We start from the raw sequence: 23,612 nt of genomic DNA on the forward strand, positions 1-23,612 counted from the left end.
ACAAAATTGAGGATTTTTTTTATCATACGAGCGTTCTTTTCTAAATAATTGGTATAGATACGTTAATATTTTTTGAGTAGTGCCAACTTCCAAGGACCTTGGACTTGACGTTTTCCCAACCATAGGATCTAATATGTTATATCCTTTGTGCACGTGACAAGGGCTCACTTGTCCTTTAAACTGGTGCACGGAAATAAAAACTTAAAAGGGACCATATATACCCCGACCAAAAATATCCAAATCGGTTTCTAAACGACGGAGATCTGAGGTAACAAATATAAAGAAAAAGAAAATATAATACAGCTCAATTGATAATCTTGTTCTTTTGAAGTCGATTAACAATGATGTCTACTACAAAAATCAATGAGTCTTGACCTCTAGTTCAACTCACACATACCAGTAGATCCACCACATTGCAAGGGTTACTACTTACGTTACTAAAGGTAAAATTATATTGTATAATAATCACTATATACTTTATATTTTTACAAACAAAAAAATGTGAAGTTTTCGCTTTCATTATGTCCTAGTGTGCGTGAGATGAGCAATAAAACAATAAAGACCGTTGCCGAAAATGTTTTGCCGTTTAAATCTTTCCATGGTGACATTGCTTGTTTTAAGTTGAATTGTAAAACGTAATAAAGAACAAAAAGTAAAAAAACCTTTTTAGAGCTTACTTGAATCGAATTAATTTGAATTAGAACTTGTCTATTTTTACTTTAAGTATTTTTTTCTTAGTTTGAATGAGTCAACTATTGAATGGCCTTGAGTTATTTATGTGGTTAGTTTATTTATACATCGATTATGTGTATTTGATGTTAAGCTAAATGGACTTAAGTATTTAACCTTTCAATATTTTCTAATGTATCACTGTCTGTTACTCTTTAACCGAATTGATGGAATTTGATTCGAGACGAATAAACCCTAAAATGCGAGCGAAACCGCGGGCATGACACCTAGTCTTTCATTATAATGAGGCTAAAACATGAAGGTCACTTCAATAAAAGATCCGGCCTCAGTATTGAAATTCAATTATAATTTTCTATCCTAAATGGCATCCTTTTTAAGGGCTTTCCAGTTGTTTTTATTTCTTATACTCTAGACGAAATATTGTGAATCGATCTCGTTCATTTCATGTCATTCGTTCATTTTCAACGTTTGCTTTCAGACGCATTTTAGCCTGCGACTAATGAATCTAATATACGAATAAATTGATTATATCTTCCCTTAAGTATCTCTTTGATATCAATATGCCTTTAAAGTCTATATGACTACTTGAAAATATTATGACCGTCCGATGAACATGAATTAAATAAATAAATAAAGAGCCGAGATGGCCCAGTGGTTAGAACGCGTGCAATTTAACCGATGATTGTGGGTTCAAACCCAGCGTTCACTCGTTCACTCGTAGCGTTCACCCAAGGGGGTTGAAAATTTTAATTTAATTAAAATTTTAATTTTAACGTCCCAAACCACATATCAAAAAATCATAATGATACTAATTACTTGACCTTCACGGGCTTTATTGAATGACCTAGAAAACGTCGATCAAAAACTTAAGCTATATTATGTTACGCGTACGCGCGGTCACTCGCAGTAATTGTCGGCCTCTCCTTCCTCCTCTTCGTTCTAACATGATAATACCAAGAAATGTACTGCCCAACGAAAAATATTCTTTCAAATCTAACTTATAGATCCCGAGATTAACGCAAACAAATAAAATCTTATAATATAATATTATATAGTATGTATTCATAAGATTAAAAAATCGTCTGTGTTTATTGTGCGACTTACGGAGTGCGCTCGCAATTTGTAATTGTTTTGATTAAAGCTTCACTTCAACACCTTTGGAGTTTTATTAAGTATTCGTTTCATTTAAACTGTGTTATCACAAATAATTTGATATAATATAGTATAGTCAGCAGAAAAAGTTACTGAATTATGAATGAAAAAAAAATATATATACGAAATGTATATAATATATACATTTAAACTGTGTTATCACAAATAATATGATATAATGTAGCGTCAGCAGAAAAAGTTACTGAATTATGAATGAAAAAAATATATATATACGAAATGTATATAATATATAAAAGGACATAAAAAGGGGAATTAATGATATAACAACACTATAATGGTATAGGAACTCTGGAGTGTATTGACTATCATAACTTTGTATATTAACATCTATTTTCTGAAACGCTATTCAACGTCAGATTAATTCATTTGACGTTTATCTGAATTGTAATTGGTTAACGGTGACGCTATTAACGACCAATAAGCGTTAAGTATTATGTCAGATTAGTTCACCTGAAATTACTTATCATTTCAGAATCTGGTAGCATTGGACGGTCGGTCTGTTGCTTTTAGTGGGATACTGAATCGGCGATACCGTTAAAAAACAATCATCAACAGTACTTCTATCAGAGGGATAGAGTTTATCGGAAATTGGCGATTAATAGAATTCTATTTCGAGCAATACTAGCAGCTTGTAAACGTCCCAATGCTGGGCTAAGAGACCTATTTTGAGAATAAAGTTTCGGAGCTCAATCCACCACGCCGAGCTAATTAGGTTGTTGGATACACAAGGCTATTTTTCAACTAACACAGATTTCCTTACGAGATGAACTATGATACCCACAATATATTCAAATAAAAAAATTACCTGTTTTGATATCACTGGGTATCTGAATACCGGTGAATTTATCATATCACTTGATTTTTCAACAACATTTATATGTAATTTATAATTCTACTCCACTGTTACGAATATAGCATTACATGATAATTACTTGACTACGAAAGATAACAGCTAACGAAATTTACTAATAACTAACAGAGACTGTTACCCTGACAGTCGTAAATCTCAAATATACGGAAAAAACTTAAGTAAAATCACTCAAATTAAACTTAATATTTTTGTATTTGCACTTACGTCTTTTTGTTTACTATCTACATGATGTATATTTAGTATTTAAAATAGCCAATATTCGTATTTTATTTTATCGATACTAAATCGAAAAACGTAGGTAATTCAGTTAACCAAAATTTCTCGTAAAGTGCTAAGAATAATGAACCGTACTAACTGAAACTTAAAAACGCTTTTTACGTGCGAAATGTTCACGATGGCAGCTTTTATTTATTACTTCAAGTTAAAATAACATAGAAAATAAACGATATTATTATTTTATGTAATACGTTTTTATTTATATTTACGAAGATAGACGTACGAAAAAATATATCCGTATGTAAACTCCTTTGCTCTTTAGACATCTATAAAAGATCTATACAGCTACATATGTATACCACAAGCGCACCACTAAATATGTGGTCTAAAATTTTATACACCTTTTGACTGTAATTACACTGGCTCACGCATATTTGTTTAACCTGATTACCGTACATAGTATTGATGTTAAAAACGGAAACTGATGATGTTTATCGATGTAAAAGTAATGTTGAAATCTAAGACATTTGTATACAAAATATGCTATTAAAACATTGAAATTTTAAAGAGTTATTTATATAAATAATTGTTAAATAGAACACAACAACGCAAACATAGCAACGCAACTTATGAACTGATTGTTTTATGATATTTCTGTATAGGAATATATTATTGTAATACTTTTGTAGTGCAATGTATTCGGTTTTAAAACGACATTCCAGCAATATTCAAACTGCTATTATTACTAGATTTAAAAAAAGTTAAGAAGCGTTTGTGTTCAAAGGTGTGTCAAAAATGATAGCAGACATTGGGAATAAAACGATCGCCCTTCGATTGTTTCTTTATAATATTCAATAGTACAAAAAAAAAGTTAAGAGAACGCAATTTTAAAATTTCACAAAGAACATCGCGCTGAATTTTCGCCGGTTATTCTCAGGTTTTGGTTTATTTTACGAACCGCCGGTCGTTTTAGTTTGACTATTAATAAGTGAGTGTAAAAAATAATCTATATTGAATAAAGAAATTACAATTGGAATTTTATTTTTTATGCAGGTCGGAAAAAGAGATTTCGTTTTTTTTAATATAAATATATATAATCAACTTTTGTTTTATATCATAAAACCATCATATTTTAACCGAATTTTGCTTGTTTGGGTCAAAACGTACTAAATCCAAAGGTCCATTTAACGCAAGCTATATATAAATCACAATTTGTTTAAAATTGTTTTAAAAAGTGTGTGTTTTGAAAGAAAATCTTATAGATTATAGCTTGTATTGATATTCTTATAGATAGCGTTTCAATGTCTTTTCTCTTTATTTCATATCGAAATAATAATAATTTATTCATTATGTACCTACTATATACATAATATTATGTACCTACTACAAAAAAAAAATTACCTTTTAATTAAACATACATGAATAAACATTCACTGCATCATTATTAATTTTTTAATTACGTATTAAATGGAAAATATTTTTACGAACCAATAAGAAATAATACCCAGTTTATCAATAAAAAAAAATAGCCTCGTTACAATTTATTTGTATTAACAAAGTATTTATATATTACTTTAATATTTCAGAAACATATTTAAGTATATAAAAAATAAACTACGTTATGTTAGTTATTAAATGTTAATGAAGATAATTGAAAACGAAGATTCACGATGTAAATTCAGTTGTAACCGGATGTATATAATTACCAAAATACACCCGTATCGCAGTGTTTATAATGTAACACAAAACTAAAGTAATAAGAAAACTCGCACCACAACACAGATTCACACAAAACACAACACTATAACTGGGCACTTTATTTAATTTCCTACCTAATATCTATCTACGATCGTTTATGTAAATAATCACTGAACATATCTGTTACGTGATTGTTTATATTAATAATCACTACATGAAGACGCGGTTACGTTTTCGAGTTCATGTCCGTTGCGAGAACGGTTACGTGGAGCGAATGATTGTTTCGGTTTTAACGCTGGGCGGGCGCCCACGCGACATCCGTAGCTCGACTGGCCCCCTGTAGCAAACAGTCCTGGTGTGTTACTATTTGCTCTATATTTCTCGGTTTTTCCTCACATCTGAGAATTTGTATAGTGTAAATCATTTCGTCACGACATTAAATAGACTCCCGGATTTTTATTAGTTACGTAATGTATTTTTTACAGCTTATTGCTTACAAATATTACAAAAGAAAAGGTTAGTACAGATTGTCTTTGTTTTTTTTTTTGGGCATTTAAACATATAACAGTATTGATGAATTAATATAAGTATTTTTTTTTTAATAAAACCGTAGTTGTGATCTTTTTTTGTTCCTTTTTAGCTTCATAATAATCATCATTTTGATTTTGTTATCAGAAGTTTTTATCAGAAGATTTTAAATTAGCGTATAATAAATAGACGTGAAAATCGTTCGAGTTTCCGTAGTTATATCCATTTCTCGAAGGTGGTTGTCGTTTTCACAGAACACGAGGAAACGGGTCACCGAATTAACTTAACCTCCTTTTTCATTTTTAAACAGTAATGACATTTAGAAATTAATCTCTTTGTTAAATTTTTTGTTCTAAATTTAAAATTGTCAGAATAAATTTCGTCAAAACATTTATTAGATTAAAAAAAAATTCGTGGTTCGAATTCAAAAGTATTTATTTACACGATAACCTTAAGATACCATGCAATATATATGTAGATTTATTTGGTGGTAAGACTTAGTGCTTAGTCCAATCTGAGAAGGTACCCAGTGAGTACCTTCTCAGATTGGACTTCTCACTTAGCCTAACCTGTGTTCCGGTTTGTAGGGTGAGTGACCCAGTGTAACTACAGACACAAGAGTAAACAGACATCTTAGACCCAAGATTGGTGGTGCATTGGCGATGTAGGAAATGTTTAATAAAATAATGTCTATGGCGGATGATTCTCTCATGATTCATTTGCTAGTCTGTAAGTAAATAAACAAAATCTTAAAATTATAAAAACGTGTTTACCAGTATATTGTTAAGCGTAAATTTAAATACACTAAATTTTATTGATTTGTTTAGTAACTATAGTAAGAGATATACTTACAAAACTAAACAATCACATATATATAATAACTATGACTCCTGTATATAGGTAAGTAAGGACGCCGTTACTAGGTTCACCCATTTACCTAGGTTTACCTTTACACAAGATTGACATTGCCTTTGCAAATGTGTCAATTCGTTTACAATGTTACGTATTACGTACCTACTTGTTATGAAAAAGACTGTAAAGTTTTGTTAAAATTTATTTACCTATCTGAACTACCTAATTAGAAAATTAAACAACAAAACTTGTATAAGGATTTGGATAATTATAATTTTTGCGTTACTGAGTTTATTCACGCTAGTGTGATAATTACTATGAAGTTCTTTTATGGCATCGGTAGGCGGAGGAGCCACCTGATGTGATATGTGATCACCAATGTTCACAGACATTAGCGACGTATGAAATTTTAAGCATTTCTTACATAAACGCGCCACCAAAGTTGGGAACTGTTATTTTACGTTCCTTGTGCCTGTTTTTACACTGCTACCTACTTTCGCATCCGGCATAGACCTTTTTTTTCACCTCAAAAACGCTCTTACGCCATTTCACCACGTGAAGAGGGGGGCGGGAGTTGTAGGACTCGCCGGTGTTAAGAACGCCTGGTGCGCTCCAGCTCACCGGAATACCCAATAACATAAAAACTAGCGGTACCCACCTTTGCGGGCTTCCAAGCTAGTGGATTTCACGGGGTACAGAGAACTCCCTCCGGTTTAGACCCTACTTCAACTTTGGCGACATAGATAATTTGACTATTTTTTACTTATTTTTGTATATATAGTATGAATAACTTGGATATTGTAGCCCAGTATTAAATGCGTGATATTCAGTAGAACTCTATCGGCTATCGTTTGTATATAAGTACTTACACAATTACAACGATATATTTCGATTCATAAAGAATATATTATATATATATATCTATATATAATATACCTATCATGTGTTTTCATGACGAACAGATACAAAAGAGAAAATAGAAAAAATATCGATCAATTTAGAATTTGTTTATATATTGCAAATAGAGTGAGGCCTAGTGTTGCCACGTGAACTGTGTAAAATAAGCCAAACCTAGAATAACAACTCTTGCTTAGTAGGTTCTTAGTATTTTTATCAGGAAATATCTATAACTTTAATACTTAATATTAGATATACCATCCTGTAAATATCATCTCCTTTTTATTTAAATATATATAAACGATAAAAGCTTATCCCACTGAATATCTGTTACGATGCGTGATGCTGATGTGATGTGATTAAATTAAATCCGACGCAATATTTTATTTACTTGTAAAAATTCTGTTTTCTAGTTAAATATGATTGAAGTTCTCTTTATAGAGTCTGAACGTCAATTTAGAACGTGAAGTAAGTGGAGGAAAATAATCTGTAAACACGTCTGATATCTCTCAGACTCAAAGTACCAGAAGCAAGGCAAGACGATGTATAAACAAACAAAGGCACCTGTTAATGCAATACGCGAAAAGTATTTAGAAACTATTTTTAAAACACTTCAAAAACTTTACAACGTTCGACCGACTGAAGGTGTTCCTTGCTTGCTTGGGTATTTTTAGCTGCATTATGTTAAATAGGTACGGTTTAAAGATTTTTTATAAGAATTCTTAATGTTTGCAATGGCAATGTTTTTTTGTTATTGTTTTAATGACTTTGTAATATATTATTTGATTCATTAATTTCATTAAATTTTATCGCTATCGATTGAAGCGTCACTGTATATTTCATCGGGATAAAAAATTAAAACCATGATTTGTCGAGATATCGCTTTTTAATGGGTTAATACTCTTCAATAATAAATATTTAATTAAAATGTATTATTTATCTTTTTATTAATGTGCAATTATTTCCTTTGTCTTTGATAAGTCTCAATAAATAAAAAAAAATAAATGTCGCTCTCAATATAACTCATCGGGATAAAAAATTAGAACAATGATTTGTCGAGATATCGCTTTTTAATGGCTTAATACTTTTAATTTTTTTTATGTGCAATTATTTCCATTGTCTTTGATTAACCATAATAAATAAAAAAAATAACATGTCACTTTCTAAATAAGAGACATTCCATCATCTTTAGCGTACTATAAAAAAGCAAATGCTAATTAAAAAAAAAGAACTAAAATATCAAATCAATCAACCAACCTTGAAAGGTTTTAACATAGTTAATAATAATAGATGGATGTGTCCCAAGCGGTAGTTCGCCTGCTCGAAAGAGAAAACTTTGTTTTGTATTTCGTTTTACCTTTACGAACTATAATGGAAAATTGTCTCGTTTTTTCTTATTCAGTTATAAATATACAAGACAGGCGATCTACCTAATTATAAAATAAATAATTAACATACATTAACTTAAATCCAATTAGTTAAACCTTTGTATCTCATTGCCGGCTCGAATATTTGAATAATCATTAATGTTTTTATATTTTGAGTAATATTAAATGAACCGTTAAAGTTAAAGGCGATCTTAAATAACGTTTCGTAGCCAATTCTACTCGTAAGCAAAACGAATCGTTTGTCAAATAAAGTAACTGAACTTTTGCGACTTTTAACTGAATTTAACCATAATGTATGTAATACGTTGGTAAGGTGAAAATTCTGATCCACGACGGCTATTCTCAAGGGAGAGCCAACTGCACCTGAAATATTCAAGTCCATAGGAGTGTGTACTCTAACCTATCTTTCTTATAGTCTGATTGGAACCTTCAACTGCACAGACAGACATAAAATATTGTCAGATTTTAACTGGAATAATATACTTTTCTATAATTGAGTCACGCACTTTCACGCAGTATACCTATATAAAAACACAAAAAAAAAAGAAATTAATTATATTTTCAAATTGCCATTTTCTGAGATTTTATTAAATATTAAGTTGATATATATTTATAATACTAAATAAAAGTTTAAATAATTATATAATACATATTTCTTATGACAATCCGAAGTGCATATTAAAAACCTTTACATATATATTTATATATGTATTTTAGATATATTTACCGAGAAGTAAGAATGATGTTTTTCTTTGCCATCCAAAAAGAAAAACATAACCTTAAAAATCATTAAAGATATTAAAAAAAAACACTTCCTTTTATGTTTTATTTTTTTATTTCGTCACAGAAAAATGTGCACAGCACTGTATGAAGACAATCACTAGGTAGAAAATCTAACACATTTATTTTACGACGTTTAAGCCAAAAATATTCACAAATAGAACACGTGCAATCAAATGGAAAAACCTAATTAAATAATACTTGAAATTAAGACAATTTTGCACCGTTTAAAATTACTCCAAGTGCAAAATAACTGAAATTAAAATTGCACGCGTATTATGAAAAAAATTTGGCGTATTCGTCGCAAAACTTTATCAACTACAAACAAACGTTTCAAAACATCAAAACGCTTACAAACTACGTCAGTCATTCGCACATTATGGTTATGAATATTTCGCGAGTTAGGCTTCATTCACACGGCGGTCCGTTTTACAGGTTAAATTAATCGGATATGTTTTTATTCGAAGTTGTATGAGCAAGTTCACATATACGTATTACAAATTCGGTACAAAATACCGATCCGACAAAATAAACAGCGGTCGGTTATTCGACGATTCCGTATGTAATTGTAGGCGCGAGTTCAGACTGTCCCGTACCAGTAACATCACAACTGGATATGTTTTTTACTGTTAAAACAGTCCTAGAAAAACGGTGTGAACATAACATCCAGTAGCGACGGATCCGTTTAAAAATATTCTGTAAATAATAACCTTCCGTGTGAATGAGCACTTAGGTTCGCTAGCTAAAACAAACATAAAACTGTCCGTGTTACGCTATAGGCAGCATATTACAAATAATAAAATAAATAAATTAACATAATTTTATTTATATCAACAACAAATCAAATCAAAGTTACGACACGCCATGATACAAACCTGTCAATTAAACTTCATTCGAATACCTGTCGCGGCGATACTTTTGACATAATAACTTGTAACAGTTACGAATCCGCATTAAACTCATAGTTCAGATCTTATTGACGTTTCGTGTTTATACCGCATTATACCGTCCATAAACTATTAAACAAATATTACATTAGTGTATTAATCTGGCAAGATATTTTATTTATAATTCTCGTTACGTATGTTCGGCAAGAACAGTTATATAAAGAACTTATTCATATTTCAGGTCCAGAGCACAAAGCTAAGTCCGAGTATATTTAAATATCCTCGCTTAAATAAACCTCAGTTTTTCTTATTTATATCGGTACGATACGATCCTAATTATATTTCGATCCAATTTTGACTGAACCGCAACTGGATCGTTGTGTAGAGATTGAGATAAAATAAAGAATTGTTAGTAGAATTTCTCCTGAGCTAATACATGTGAATGATCTTAAGGAGTATCATAAACAAGAAGCATATCTGTAGCTTTTCGTCTTTGGACCGGAGTCTGCGTAACGAACATATAATATATAAATATAAGCATTAGTGTTAACAACATATCGTTAAAGAAAATTGAAGAAACATAACTGTTTATTTTGGGATTAAATAATATTCTAAAGTTAGTAAAATTACATAAAAATATATAAGAAAAAAAAAAGAAGTTTTATTATAGTTATAAATACAAAGAATAAATTAGTAACAAAAATATAGATTGATTTTTTTTAACTAAAATATATTTAAATTTAAATTATTATTTTGTAAATATACATATATCCGGTCATAGAAAATGTACACATACGAAATAATATATTTTTATATGACCATTATAAATGAGATATAAAAACGAAAATATTGTTATAGTTTTATTTTAATCTATCAGAAATTTTGTTAATCAAATTCAACCTTTATATTAAGAGACATAGGACTTATAATTAATTGACGAAAATTGTGGAGTATGAAACAAATGAACTATTATATGAATATTGTGCGTAAATCTATATTTAGTTGTATAAAACCAACGACAATATTATAATTATGATATTCTTCAGATAAACCTAATTTTACTGTATTTAAGTTTAATATTATTACCTATATTTTATACTATTTTAAGAGTTTAATCTTTATAAAATTGTTAAAAAAATTAAATACAACAAACGATGGCAGTTTTTTTTAATACGATCATAGCAAAACTATAAGGTCACGTAGTATTCGTATGGATGGGTGAATTTAAAAAAAAATCCAGTTTAAATTTAATTACTTAAACTTAAATTTAGACCTCTTCTCCGTAATAAGATTAAGAGTTGTTTTCACCTCGCTGATATTACGCTTGTATATATATGAATATCTAAGTCCTTTTTTAAAGTGAAAATATATAGAAAAAAAATAAGAATATTGTTAAAACAGAACTCTAACTATATAAATTGTTTAATTTTCATATGATTTTTTTTTTTTTATTTATAACGAACCACAATTGTCACATAAAATATACAAGTTCAGTAACGGTATACAGACGTACGTTTGAAAAGTATCGATATGTCTTAAATTCAATATATCTAAAATACTACGTTTGAATTTACAACTGGGATTTATTACTATAAAACTAGCACCGAACGGTAGCAAGAATTAATATATAACTAATTCAATTTAATGAGTGAATATTATTTACTTTGTTTGTAGTAAATTTATTATTTTAAAAACAATTCGTCGAATTTAACGGTTAATTAAAAAAAAAAAAAAAATTTAAGTAAAAAAAAACAAAAAACTATTAGTATTACTAACTGTAAGCAGTTGTTGTTTCGTGCAATACCTAATAATAATGTTTTCGACTGAATAAGTTCTGCTCTGCTTTATTAATTACAATAAAAAATAATATGATCGAGAACCAATTTCAGGACTAAATTTTAAACACTGAGACTGATCGAATTCGATCGCTATGATGCGGAATATTAGTCTATGTAACCTACGAGATTACATACCATTGAATTGACTATCCGTTACGACTCAATAACAAAAAAAAAATTAAGCGATGTTTTTTTAATGGATGGAAGAGAAAAGGTATAGTTACCAAAATTACCAAATACAGCTTCGGTCCAAAAATATATGTATCTTACAAGTTCATACGTTGCGTTTGTATTTTTCTTATGTCATAAATATTTTTTTTTTTTTAATAAATCAGTCTAAATTTTGAACGAAGTCCTGTATAATAGTGACCTAAATTTATATTATTGCTGTTCTAATTAGAAAATATCTCGTGTAGATTAATAAAAACTGTACACTGTACATCGACGGTTATGATCTACCCCAGGGTAAACACCGATTGTGTTGAATGTTGATGAATGACATCCACGCGATAATTATATACAGATGACCTAGAACACAGATTCCCTCTAATTTAGGTCCCATTTACATCGAAGAACACTTCTGTTTGTATCTTATAATAATAATTGTAACTAATACTGTTTCAGAAAATTATGAATATTTGTAAGAATAATCGTTTCTAATATTGTTTAAATTTTAAATTATATATGTACATTTAAAAGTCTATAACGAATTTAAGTTAATTATGATGTCATCGCCGTCGCAATATAAAAAAAAAACTCGTGATTTATAATGTTAACAATCAATTCCATTAGGCGTAAAAATAATTTACAAGTATCGCAATAACCAGTATTTCAGTCAAGCAGGTGACGTGAAGTGACGTCACACTAAAGGTCCGGAGAGTTCAGGTGGAGGACTAACAGCTGTACGTGTAACACTACTAACTCGCAGACTGGGTTGCCACATTGTAGTTAACATAAATTCGTTATAGAGTATGTAACAAAAAATATTTACATTAGTGTCTATTTTTTTTTTTAATAAAGAATTTCTATTTCACTTACGATTATAATAGGCTAGTGACAGTTGAATTCTTAAATAAAATGGCACAGATAATATAGAATGTTAAAAAAACAGATAAAAAATATACAAAATGTGAAGCGACTACAAATTAAATTCGTTACGAAGGCAAGAAATACTTACTTAATTAATATATCTAATCTATTTAAATTATATATAATTAAAAATAATTTAAAATTTAACGAAAATAAATAAATTTAAAATTCTTTTTAAACATTGATATGTTTTTTGTTATAACGTATTCGAGTTTTTTTTTTAAATATATATAGCGTTTTTTTTAAACAAACAAATAAACAAAAGCTGAACATTAAGTAGTATTACAAAAAAAATGAGCTTATTTTTGACAAGCTTTTATTTAACCTGAATCGCAGCATGTTAGTGCGTTTGAGTCAAATCATGGTGCTAATGGTAATATTTAATAAAGGAATTTATTAAACAGCCAAATAAAAGCTTGCTTTAAAAAATATATATATCTAAAACATATTCAGAACATAATCATTTTATTACTCGAATTGATTTCTATAAAAGCTCTCGATGTGTTCAGTTCATTATGAAGTAATATTTTTGTTTACAACAAAACTACTTTGTTTTTTATTACAAGATAATCTTCGAATATAGCGATTTATATGCAGCATAGCATAAATAATACAATAAATTAAATATCTTAACTGATAAATTCGTGCTTTCGATTTTTACTTCAATATTTATACACACATTACTAGTTTAACTAAATTTCGACAGAGATTTCATGACTAATATTTTTAGTACATTGCGTATCAAAATTATTTTAACACATAATTATTTAAATTACTGTTACAGATATACAAAACACACTGTATAACTAACTTCAAAATCGCGTCATCTGCGCTGAGTTTTACGTATATAAACTTGTTTTTAATTTTCACATATTCTAATAGTACTTAATGGCTGTAAGACGGGTTGACAATAGAATATCGACCTTACCTTAATACAAATATGAGCTAGTTTATTACAAACGTCCCCGATGGGAACGGTCGGTCATCAGTTGGACGCACTGTCGGCTGTGCTGAGTCCTAGCGAGTAGGCGGCTTGAATGCTTTCACATACGAACTTGTATTGACTCTGTAAATAAGGTAAATGTTACAATTACTGATCATTGAATTTTTATTATAATAATAAATTAAATGTTAATTTAATAAGAACTGTCGATGCGAAATGTCCAAGCAAAAACGACCCATCTGTTTGTTTCCATTAAACTATATTGGAACAACGAAGTGGAATAAGCTCGAAATCATTTCCTTTGGTGGACTAAGGGGCTTTGCCCAGTAGTGGAGCATTTTTTATCATTACTTGACTTTACTCTTCATATGGGATAACATTACTGGTTAGAATACGAAGACCTTACCGAGTATCACAGGATTAACTAAATTTTGGTCAATTTTGACACTAAGAACGATGCATTCCTATTCCTAGAATAATAAATTTAAAAAAACAAACACTCACAGCGTTCTGTATGCACATAGGTCTCTGTGTCCTCATGGCTCTGACTAAGTCCAGCGGGTACAAGGGCTGTCGTCTGGCCAGTAGCTCCAATGCAGTTTCTGCTAGTATGAGCGCGCCGGTTCTACCCACTCCGGCAGAACAATGCACTATCATGGGCGGATCTAGAACCCGTTCTTCTTCGCCGTTTATTTCTTCTACTACTGTTGGTATAACTACAAAATTAGTTTATTTAATACATTACGAACTGTTATAAAAAATATTATCAATCTGTTTGAAGTGCGTGTGCATTGACTATTGCTGCGTTTACGTCGTTTGCAATTCTTCATATACGTACTTATTTACGTACAAGTAATTAAAGCTACTTTTATAATTTAATAATACTATTTGGTGAGCCGCTGTACATACGTGTGTATTCGTGGGTTTGTGTGAGCACGTGAGTGTGTGCGTGATTCTTTGTGAGCAGGCGTGAGTACCATGCGTGTGTGCGTGCGCGTGTGGTGTATGTCCATATATAGACGCGGGTGGGCGTGTGCGTGTGTCTCACCGTGCGTTCGGTTCCGCAGCTGCGAGCAGAGCGTGGTGAAGGCGACGAACGCTGCGGCGTCGTCCGGCACGCCGTGGTCGGGCCACGACGTGTACTGCAGCTGACACACAGAGCGACTCGCTCCGCACGAGCTCTGACGGAGACACGACAAACATGTTATATACACTAACTTTAATTTTTTTTATTAAATTTGTTACGTAGCCCAAGCAGGAGGTCTCGTTGTGCAGTCGTTGTCAGGTGAAATTTTGTTTCTGAGACGTTAGGAAGTACATGATAATTCGATTAAGTTAAGTGCGAACACAGCCGAATAGGGCTATAAATTAGAAAATATTTTGTACAACAGGTATATACGCATTATTTGAACATATTAACTTTTTCTTCGCTCCTGTGCCCTTCAACCATTTTTGTAAAACGACACATAAATGTACGTCATCGATATTTTGACGTAATTATTATTTTTTGTGATTATTATATATTGTAATACACAAGAACTAACCTTTAGGGTCATATCTCTTCTGATATAATGACCATGATTCTGTTCACTATTCGTGAGGACGGTTAGAGTATTTGTAGCTTTTAATGGTGTTGAGCCAACCTTGGGCCAGTATTGGTGACATTTGGCACGACCTCTCTCGGCTAGCACCGTTAACATAACAACTAAACTGCTCTCACTTTCCCAAACCATTTGCCAAAAATCACTCACTGTTGACGGTAGGGGTCCTAAAATATAATAAAAAATAGATTTTACAATTCGTACAATATATTAAAAAAAAATATTTTTTTTGGTTTCACGACATTACTCATAATCCTTAAGTAAACCAATCACAGTTCATTATTTCTCTGTCAATGCAAGGCAAAGTTTATTTCTCCTGTTAAAGAGAGTTTGGCGATTATTACACCAAGTGCTATTCCACTACTACGCACGAGATAAATTAATACATCATTTAACCATGCGTCCTTACTGAATGATCTCGACTTGAATTCCGAATCTTTAGATAGGATTCGCGTATTAGTGTTGCTTACCCTACACAATATATGTCGTCACAACATATTGAAAATTCGTTTCTGTTCCTATATAGATCGCATAGTACTGCCTATTGTAATAAATATATTATTATTATTTTATGATATTGATAGGCGGACGAGCAAACGAGCCACCTGATGGTAAATGGTCACCACTGTCCATAGACATTGGCGCTGGACGAAATATTAAGCAATATTTACATCGCCAATGCACCAATCTTGAGACCTAAGATGTTATGTCTCTAGTACCTGTAGTAGTGTACACTGGCTCACCCTTAAAATTGGTACACGACAATACTAAGTATTGCTGCTTCGCGGTAGAATATATGATGATTGGGTGGTACCTATCCTTGCAAAAAGCTTGAGGTACCTTGGGTAGCGATATAGGTGAGTACTAGATCCGAGTTAGGTATGTCCATGTTGATATATGAAGCGTTTATATAGTCGCCGTTTGGTCCATTCTTTAATATCACACGTGTTGAATCATCTACAAGAAAAATATTTTATTAGTTCGTTTGAGTTACTAATTAAATCATTTATTTTGGTTATATGGAGACTCGCGAAATTAACATTTAATAATTAATTTAAAAGTTAGTATTGAATAAATTAAATACTGATTGATACAAATACAATAAATACGTACAAATACATATACCCTTAGTAATATTATATACACAAAAGTGAGTGTGTGTATTCGTTCGTTACAGTTTAACATCTAAACTAATCAAACAATCATCATGAATTTTTTCATAAACATTCTAATAAGAGTGCGGACATTTATAATGAGTTATATATAAAAAACACTCACAAGGCGCTATATCCCTGTATCTGTTCTTATTAATATTTTGAGGCAATTTGGACACGGATGCACTCTCCTCAGATATCCTCCTTAGCAAGGTCTCGTACTGTTTCAAGGCAGCACCACTGGCTAGACCGTCGCCCAACAGCAACATGGACTGTTCCAGGGGATCACCTTCGAACTGACCAGAACCGAGAGGAACGAAGCAGACGGCTGGCTCTTCGGGACCTGACTCTTCTGGTTCGTAAACAGCTGGAATTAAATTATCAATTTAAAAAAAATATCGACCAATGCACTGTGAACTAAACCTATACTTTAAAAGGAAAGAATATTATTTGATGGGGTAGCATTGAAATGCAAATTTAACTTTATAGTCGTGCATTTTATTCCCCTGATGAGTAAATGTTATTCAAACAAATAAATTGCTAGATATTAATCTCTACATACTATAAAACAAAATGGCTCTACCCGCCTTCTGTACGCTTAAATCTTTTAAACGACGTAACGGATTTTAACAATAAACAATGTTATTCAAGAGGAAGGTTTTTATGTATATTACAATTCATGTTTGTACTTCGATCTAAAAGTATTGAATTATGTATGTTGTAGAGTAGATAGTGTATTACAAATATAATTTTGAGTTTTCTTAATATGTCTTACCATTTGGTTTTACTAATAAAGTAAGAACGCCCTTCGTGTTTCTTATCATTTGCACGACTTGGTCGTGCGTCATTTCGTCGACGTCTTTGCCGTTAATGGATATCACCTATAAAAAAATAATATACCATTATTTTCGTCATATAATTGAGATGTACAAGCTGAGAACGTTGTATATATATGTCTTAGTATTTCCGGGTGGGATCTAAGAGTATTATATCACTGAGATCTGCAATTACTGGCTCACTCTTAAATATTTCTCTTGTAATAAATTCAAAGGCAACGTGTGAGACCTGGTCCCCCTCCTGCAGGTAGGTGCGCGTGCGCGGCGCCACGCGCGACACGAGCACGGGCGCGCCGCCGCCGCCGCCGCGCACGTTGAACCCGAAGCGCCCGTCCGCGCCCGCCGACAGCCGCACGCACACCGCGCCCTCGCCGCCCTCCCCGCCGCTGCCGTCGCCGTCGCCGTCGCCGTCGCCGTCCCCGTCGCCGTCGCCGCCCTCGTCCGCGCGCTCCGGCGCCGACTCCGACTCGGACTCGTCGACGTACGTCAGCGGCACGCGGAGAGCTCGTTCCAGGAAACCTCCGTCGCTGCGATTCAAGCCGGGACGTTGTACTGACTGACGACCGGCATTCTCTAGTGTCTTATATGTTTGTAGGGCGATAGAGGAATAGTTTACGGGTTCTGTTAGCTATGATATGATATATATGACAACGTTAGTTTTAAAGGATAAGTTCGTTACTTAATATCGGTATAGTATATTATTTGTGATACTCATACTCGCACTTATTATATTCATTTGTATTTAATCAACCGGTGAACGTTTTACGTTTAATACAGTTGTACAAAATGACAATTCAAAAATGTTTGTAAAAGCCTACATAGCAATGAAGTGTGGGAATTTTTATCATTCGTGATCATCATCGAACACGGACAGACGGGAGTTTTGTAATAGTGGTGCAATAGTGTAGTAGTGTACTACTGCAGTGGTGCAGTGGTGTGGTCGTGTAGCGGTGCAGTGGTACAGTGGTGTAGGGGTATAGTGGTGCGCCTCACTCGTCGGGCGGCGCGGCGGCGGGCGGCGCGTCCCCCCAGGCGGCGCGCGGCGCGGGCTCGCGGTGCGCCGTGACGCGCGCCCCGCGCGCCGCCCCCGCGCCCTGCGCCGGCGACGCGCCCGCCGAGCGCTCGCGCGTGCGGGAGCTGCTGCGCCTGCGACACACGCACGCGCACGTTACGTTACGTTACGTTTCGATAGACTCGAGGCTCACTTAGACGTACTCACTTACGATGTACAGTAGAGAATACGGGACTTAAGTTGTCAGAGGGGAGGATCGAAATTACAATTACACAGCAGTCACTTATCGTATCTACTGAACCGACTATTACTGAATAATAAAAATAATTCTATATTTTATTCCAAAACTTAACTTACACTATACAAGTAAAGTTTCTATCGAAGCTGCCTATGATATTTTCACATTTGTCTGTTTGTTTCCCATAAACATAAATAACATTTAACTTATCGGATCGATACTGTCATGACATTCAATACTTCATAAAATAATTAAATACTTTATAAAATCTCTCGATCTTGTGAAACGATGCAATGTCATATTTTGGTATACGTGAAAAATACTTGGAACTAATTGTACAATTATTATTATATCAGTCACACATTAAGCTTTTATTGAGAACAATCAGAATATACACACATACTCAGCGAATCACGTGTTATTGAATACTTATATTATTTATATTTATTATACTTAAAATGTATTAATCATAACTTCATTAATCCTACCGAACAAAACTTCTATTGCTGGATCGAGATCGTCTCGCGTCTTCCAAGGCTTGTGTTTCAGTCCTCGCCACAGTGGGGGCGGTGACTCCCGCGAGCGCCCCCAGGGCCCCCAGCAGCGGCCGGCGTCGGGGGGCACGCAACCGGAAGAACCCGTGTCGCTCCACACTGCAGCGCCAGAGCGCCTTCGCCGCACGGCCCGATCGCATGTTGAAGATTAATACAGTGTCGTATGATTCGGACTGAAAATGAAAAACAAACATATAGTATATTATATAGTAAACAGTAAAGCAACAGCCGGTTATATGTCAGCTGGGCGTTTGTTGAATTTATAGATTTGGGCATATTCCAGTAGGTAGCTCTTTCGTAAGTTCTATTTGCGAGGAATGCACTCCGAAGTCATAGAGTTCTGACCTATTTTAGGAGGTTGTAAGAGGCATACCTCCAGGACAGTCAAGTCTATTAGGTTGTAATAGCACTAGCAGACTCATCTTTTACCTGTGATATTCTGTGGTACTTTGTGAAGCAGATGGTTCCCTTAAATAATCACTTAGCTGCTTATTGTTTAATTCCATAATGTTAGTGTTACAAATAAATGAATAAACTACTTACTGGTTCTCGTTTCAATTGAATGAAGAACTGCTTCTTTTTGAATGAAATCTTCACAATTTTACTCCAAGAAAAAGTATTGACTCTTATATTGTTCTGAAATACGACTATACCGATTGATGTAACGCCAATCAATATGTCCTTTCCGTTATAATCCTGCAACAGAGAAACATGATCATTAAAAGATTGCTTAAAATCTACATAGAATGCGTGGCTGATATAGTCTCCTGACCGATTTCAACCACGTAATATCATCATCATCGACATAAAGACAGCACATCAGACGTGACCGAAAAAAGACCAAGACCATAATAGAGGATTAATTTTATAAGAAAATTGATTCAATTTTTTAAAATGTACTTTTATTAGATAGATCATAATAATAAAACTAATTATGTTAAACATTCCAAAGATCTCATAGTTCGATCTCATAACTTATAAGTAATATATTGAAGGTTTGTTTTTATTTTATTATTTTCATGTTGCTTGTAAATTCTCCAGTACAAAACTATTTTATCTTTGTTGTGTCTTAGTTTTAATTATTATGTAATTTAGTTATTCAAATTTGATTTTAAATTTTATATAAATTAGTTTGATTTATATTTTTGAAGGTCAATCTTTTAAGAAATCTTTTAAGACATCACTTTGAATGTTACCTACATCAATTGTTAATTTTAAGTGAGTAGGTATTTATAAATTGATGTAACTCTTTCAATAAATAATCTATCGATTTTATATGTTTTATTGTAAGAGACATAAGTGCGATTTTAATTATTGTAAAGCAATTTTTAATATCAATTATTTTAATTTCAAAATCATGAATAGTTAATACTTTATCAGAATCAATGGTCACAATGCTTAAATAAATTGAAGTTAAATAAAAAAAAAGTTAAAGATTAATTACCTTTGCCGGGTGTGATTCGACTCCATAACAATCTAATCTCTTAGCATGTTCAAGAAAGTTTGCCTCTGCGTCTGCAGGTGCCTGACCTTTGTGTAACTTGTGGAGTTCTCTGATACGTCTCTCGTCTTCCGCGCTTTGTTTTGGTAGCAAGCATAACTCGGATAAGTAGTTTGGCGAATGTTCTGTAGTATTATAATCTCCTAATTCAGCTGTAAAAATAAATGCATATAATAATTATACTCATGCAATTACTTTAAAAAACAAATACCGTTTTTCCTTAACATAACAGAATTAAATAATACAATATAATAATAATAGTAATAATAATTGGAACCCAATCGATTTGGTCCATGATGGCAAACCTTAAGGAAAAGTAATAAAGGTTAAATAATATTCAAGTGTCTATATTTAAGTTTATTGTGCTCATATCATCCTTATATATAAAATGTTAACATAGAAGCGTCAATAGCGCAATGGTTTACGGGCCGCCTAGCGATGTAAAAAGTCGCAGGATCGATCCTAACCCCTTGGGCTAATGTCGCCCCCACTACTGACAAAAGTGATTAGTAATATACTTATTAATTTGGGCCATTGCAAAGAGCCAGGTGTCAGAGATCTATGATGGCTCGACTGCATAAGAGATCAATTAACAATATTCCTTAATTTTGATTTGGGGTATTCCATTACTTGATATTAACAGTATAAGATGTAAATTAATGAAATTTACATTTTGAGTACAAAATTTAGCGAGGGAAGGATAAATTTAAGGAAAACATTGTACAGAAATTTTATCAAATATATTACTAAACTACTAATAATTGTCTGATATATTAAAAAAGGTTTTAACAACATCAACAGATAAAAAAACTATATATATATATAGTTACCAGCTGTTTTCTGGGAAAAATATTCCCAATTAAAAATAGCCCTGATAACTAACAGCAAAAAGGTAGAAACTACCCTCCTGTTAATGATGTCAAACTATTATGAGCATTAACTTTGTCAAAGGCATTAATTTTATTTTTTTTTACAATTTTTATATTACAAAAAAGTATTGATTTTCATTGTTGAATCAAAAGATTAAAGTTTCTAATGAAAATAAAGTACAAATTAAAACCTCTATTTAATTTATAATGTATAAATATTGAAGAAAAGAAAGAAATGGCCTGTAAATACTCCAATGATTAAACAAAGTCTCCTGTCATAAATAAAAAAAGAAAAATTCAAAATTCTAATTAAATCAGCCGAGGAGTTAAGTAACTAAGAATATCATAACAATGTAGAATAATGAAAATAAAATAAATATTCAAATTAAACAGTACCTTGCACAGTAAATGATGCTAATAATAAGGCAGTATTCTTAGGAGCTGACATTCTACCATCAAGCAACAATTTCCTTAGCTGCAAGCACAGTAGATATCTTGTGAACTCTTCGGCTAAACGACAAGGCTCTGGTGGATAGAAACGAACTGCCAACCAGAATTGAGCACTAGCACCGACTTGTTTCTTCACTGATTTACCACCATCTAGCCACCGCTATAAAATTATTTGAAAATATTACTAAAATAAACAAATGTACACTATCTTCTTTGAGAACCAGGATACAAATGAAACATTTTTTTAAAACTTTACAATGATTAAACAGATAAAATAAGTGTGAGTCATCACAAATGATACAATTAAACACCTGACACATTATAACGAAACAGGTCTGTTCTATGGTTTCAATTGATAAGACACAATGAGTCATACAAGTTTACTTTTTTTAGTAACAATAATGATAGTAGTAAATGTGTACTGACAGTAGACACAGTAAATAAACATACTTGTTATGTTTCTTACCGTTATCTCTGTGTTCGTTGCATTGGGAATAGATCCATTTTCAGTGAATTGTAAACCAAAGTAGTCCTTCTCAACAAGTTCTAATTGTTGAAACACATGTTCCAGTAATACAGATCCCTTTGCTTTTTTCTGTAAAAAAAAAAACATTTTTTTTTATAATTTATTATTTTCATTTTTGAATTGTTTTGACAATGTATATGTTTATTTGAAATTAAAATCTTATATAACACTTATGTTTTATTACAGTATTTAAAGAACCACTTAAGATTTTATCAATGTATGAGTTTAGGAGTGAAACATACCTCAATCTGAAACGATTGCTCGGTGTCGTCCAAGAACACCACAGTAACATTAAAGATGTTGAGCTTGCGTTCGCGCGCAAGTTCTGAAGCGCGTACATTGTAAGTACCGCTGGAGCTGCTGAAGGCGCGACGCGATACACTCTCAATCATTTTACAAGAATTATTTACAGTCGGCTTTTTACCAGATAACAAGACACTCAGCACTGTATCGTGCACTGAACGACTCAATTACGCGTTCCCGTAACCTGCAACCTTGTGAATCATGACCCTTGTTATTAGCAATTCATATTTTGTAAGTATCCCTGATCTTTTTCAATGTTGACGTAACACGAACAACAAAAATTGTATATATGTGAACGCATTACATTATTTTCATGTATTTATTATTGTCTTTTCTAAAGGAGATTTTTAACATTTTTGTAGGATTTTTTATTACTGATGTTCATTAATACTATAAGAAACGATTTGTGTTGTATTCTTGTAGTTGTAAATAAGTGATTATCAGGCTGGTTTTATAAAATATGATTATCACTTCGCAGTCTTTCCACTTTACGGTAATCTTTGCTTCGCCATATTGAAGTTGTGACATTGACATTTACTGATATTAACACGACGTTTCGTTATTGCAAATGAATCAGTAAACATATATTTTATCTTAAAACTACATTTGAAAATTCTATATGTGTGGTAACTACATTTAAAACCTATAACATCAAGTGAATAAGCACAGAGATAATTAGTATTATCTTTTATAGTCTAGATAACAAGAAAAATTCCTT

At 32.3% G+C, this 23,612-nt stretch overlaps 1 protein-coding gene across 2 annotated transcripts; it reads right to left on the reverse strand.

The window, feature by feature from the left end:
* Positions 1-13,493: 13,493 nt before the first annotated feature.
* On the reverse strand, positions 13,494-23,418 carry Ptpmeg (Protein tyrosine phosphatase Meg). Of its 2 annotated transcripts, none has more exons than XM_064216719.1 (15): positions 22,834-23,418; positions 22,532-22,660; positions 22,012-22,225; positions 20,690-20,898; positions 19,789-19,941; positions 19,180-19,418; positions 18,435-18,587; positions 17,671-17,968; positions 17,381-17,486; positions 16,730-16,972; positions 16,292-16,408; positions 15,395-15,618; positions 14,899-15,031; positions 14,355-14,554; positions 13,494-13,973 (listed from the first exon to the last, which is right to left on the reverse strand). In XM_064216719.1, the coding sequence occupies exons 1-15, from the start codon at positions 22,981-22,983 to the stop codon at positions 13,893-13,895; spliced, it is 2,649 nt and encodes an 882-aa protein (XP_064072789.1). In that variant the 5' UTR covers positions 22,984-23,418; the 3' UTR covers positions 13,494-13,892. The 2 variants fall into 2 exon arrangements, with proteins under 2 accessions (XP_064072789.1, XP_064072788.1); XM_064216718.1 differs by having other exon boundaries at positions 14,355-14,566.
* Between the last annotated feature and the right edge of the window lie 194 nt (positions 23,419-23,612).

The sequence above is a fragment of the Vanessa tameamea genome, chromosome 13, assembly GCF_037043105.1.
Source record: "Vanessa tameamea isolate UH-Manoa-2023 chromosome 13, ilVanTame1 primary haplotype, whole genome shotgun sequence".
Lineage (NCBI taxonomy): Eukaryota > Metazoa > Arthropoda > Insecta > Lepidoptera > Nymphalidae > Vanessa > Vanessa tameamea.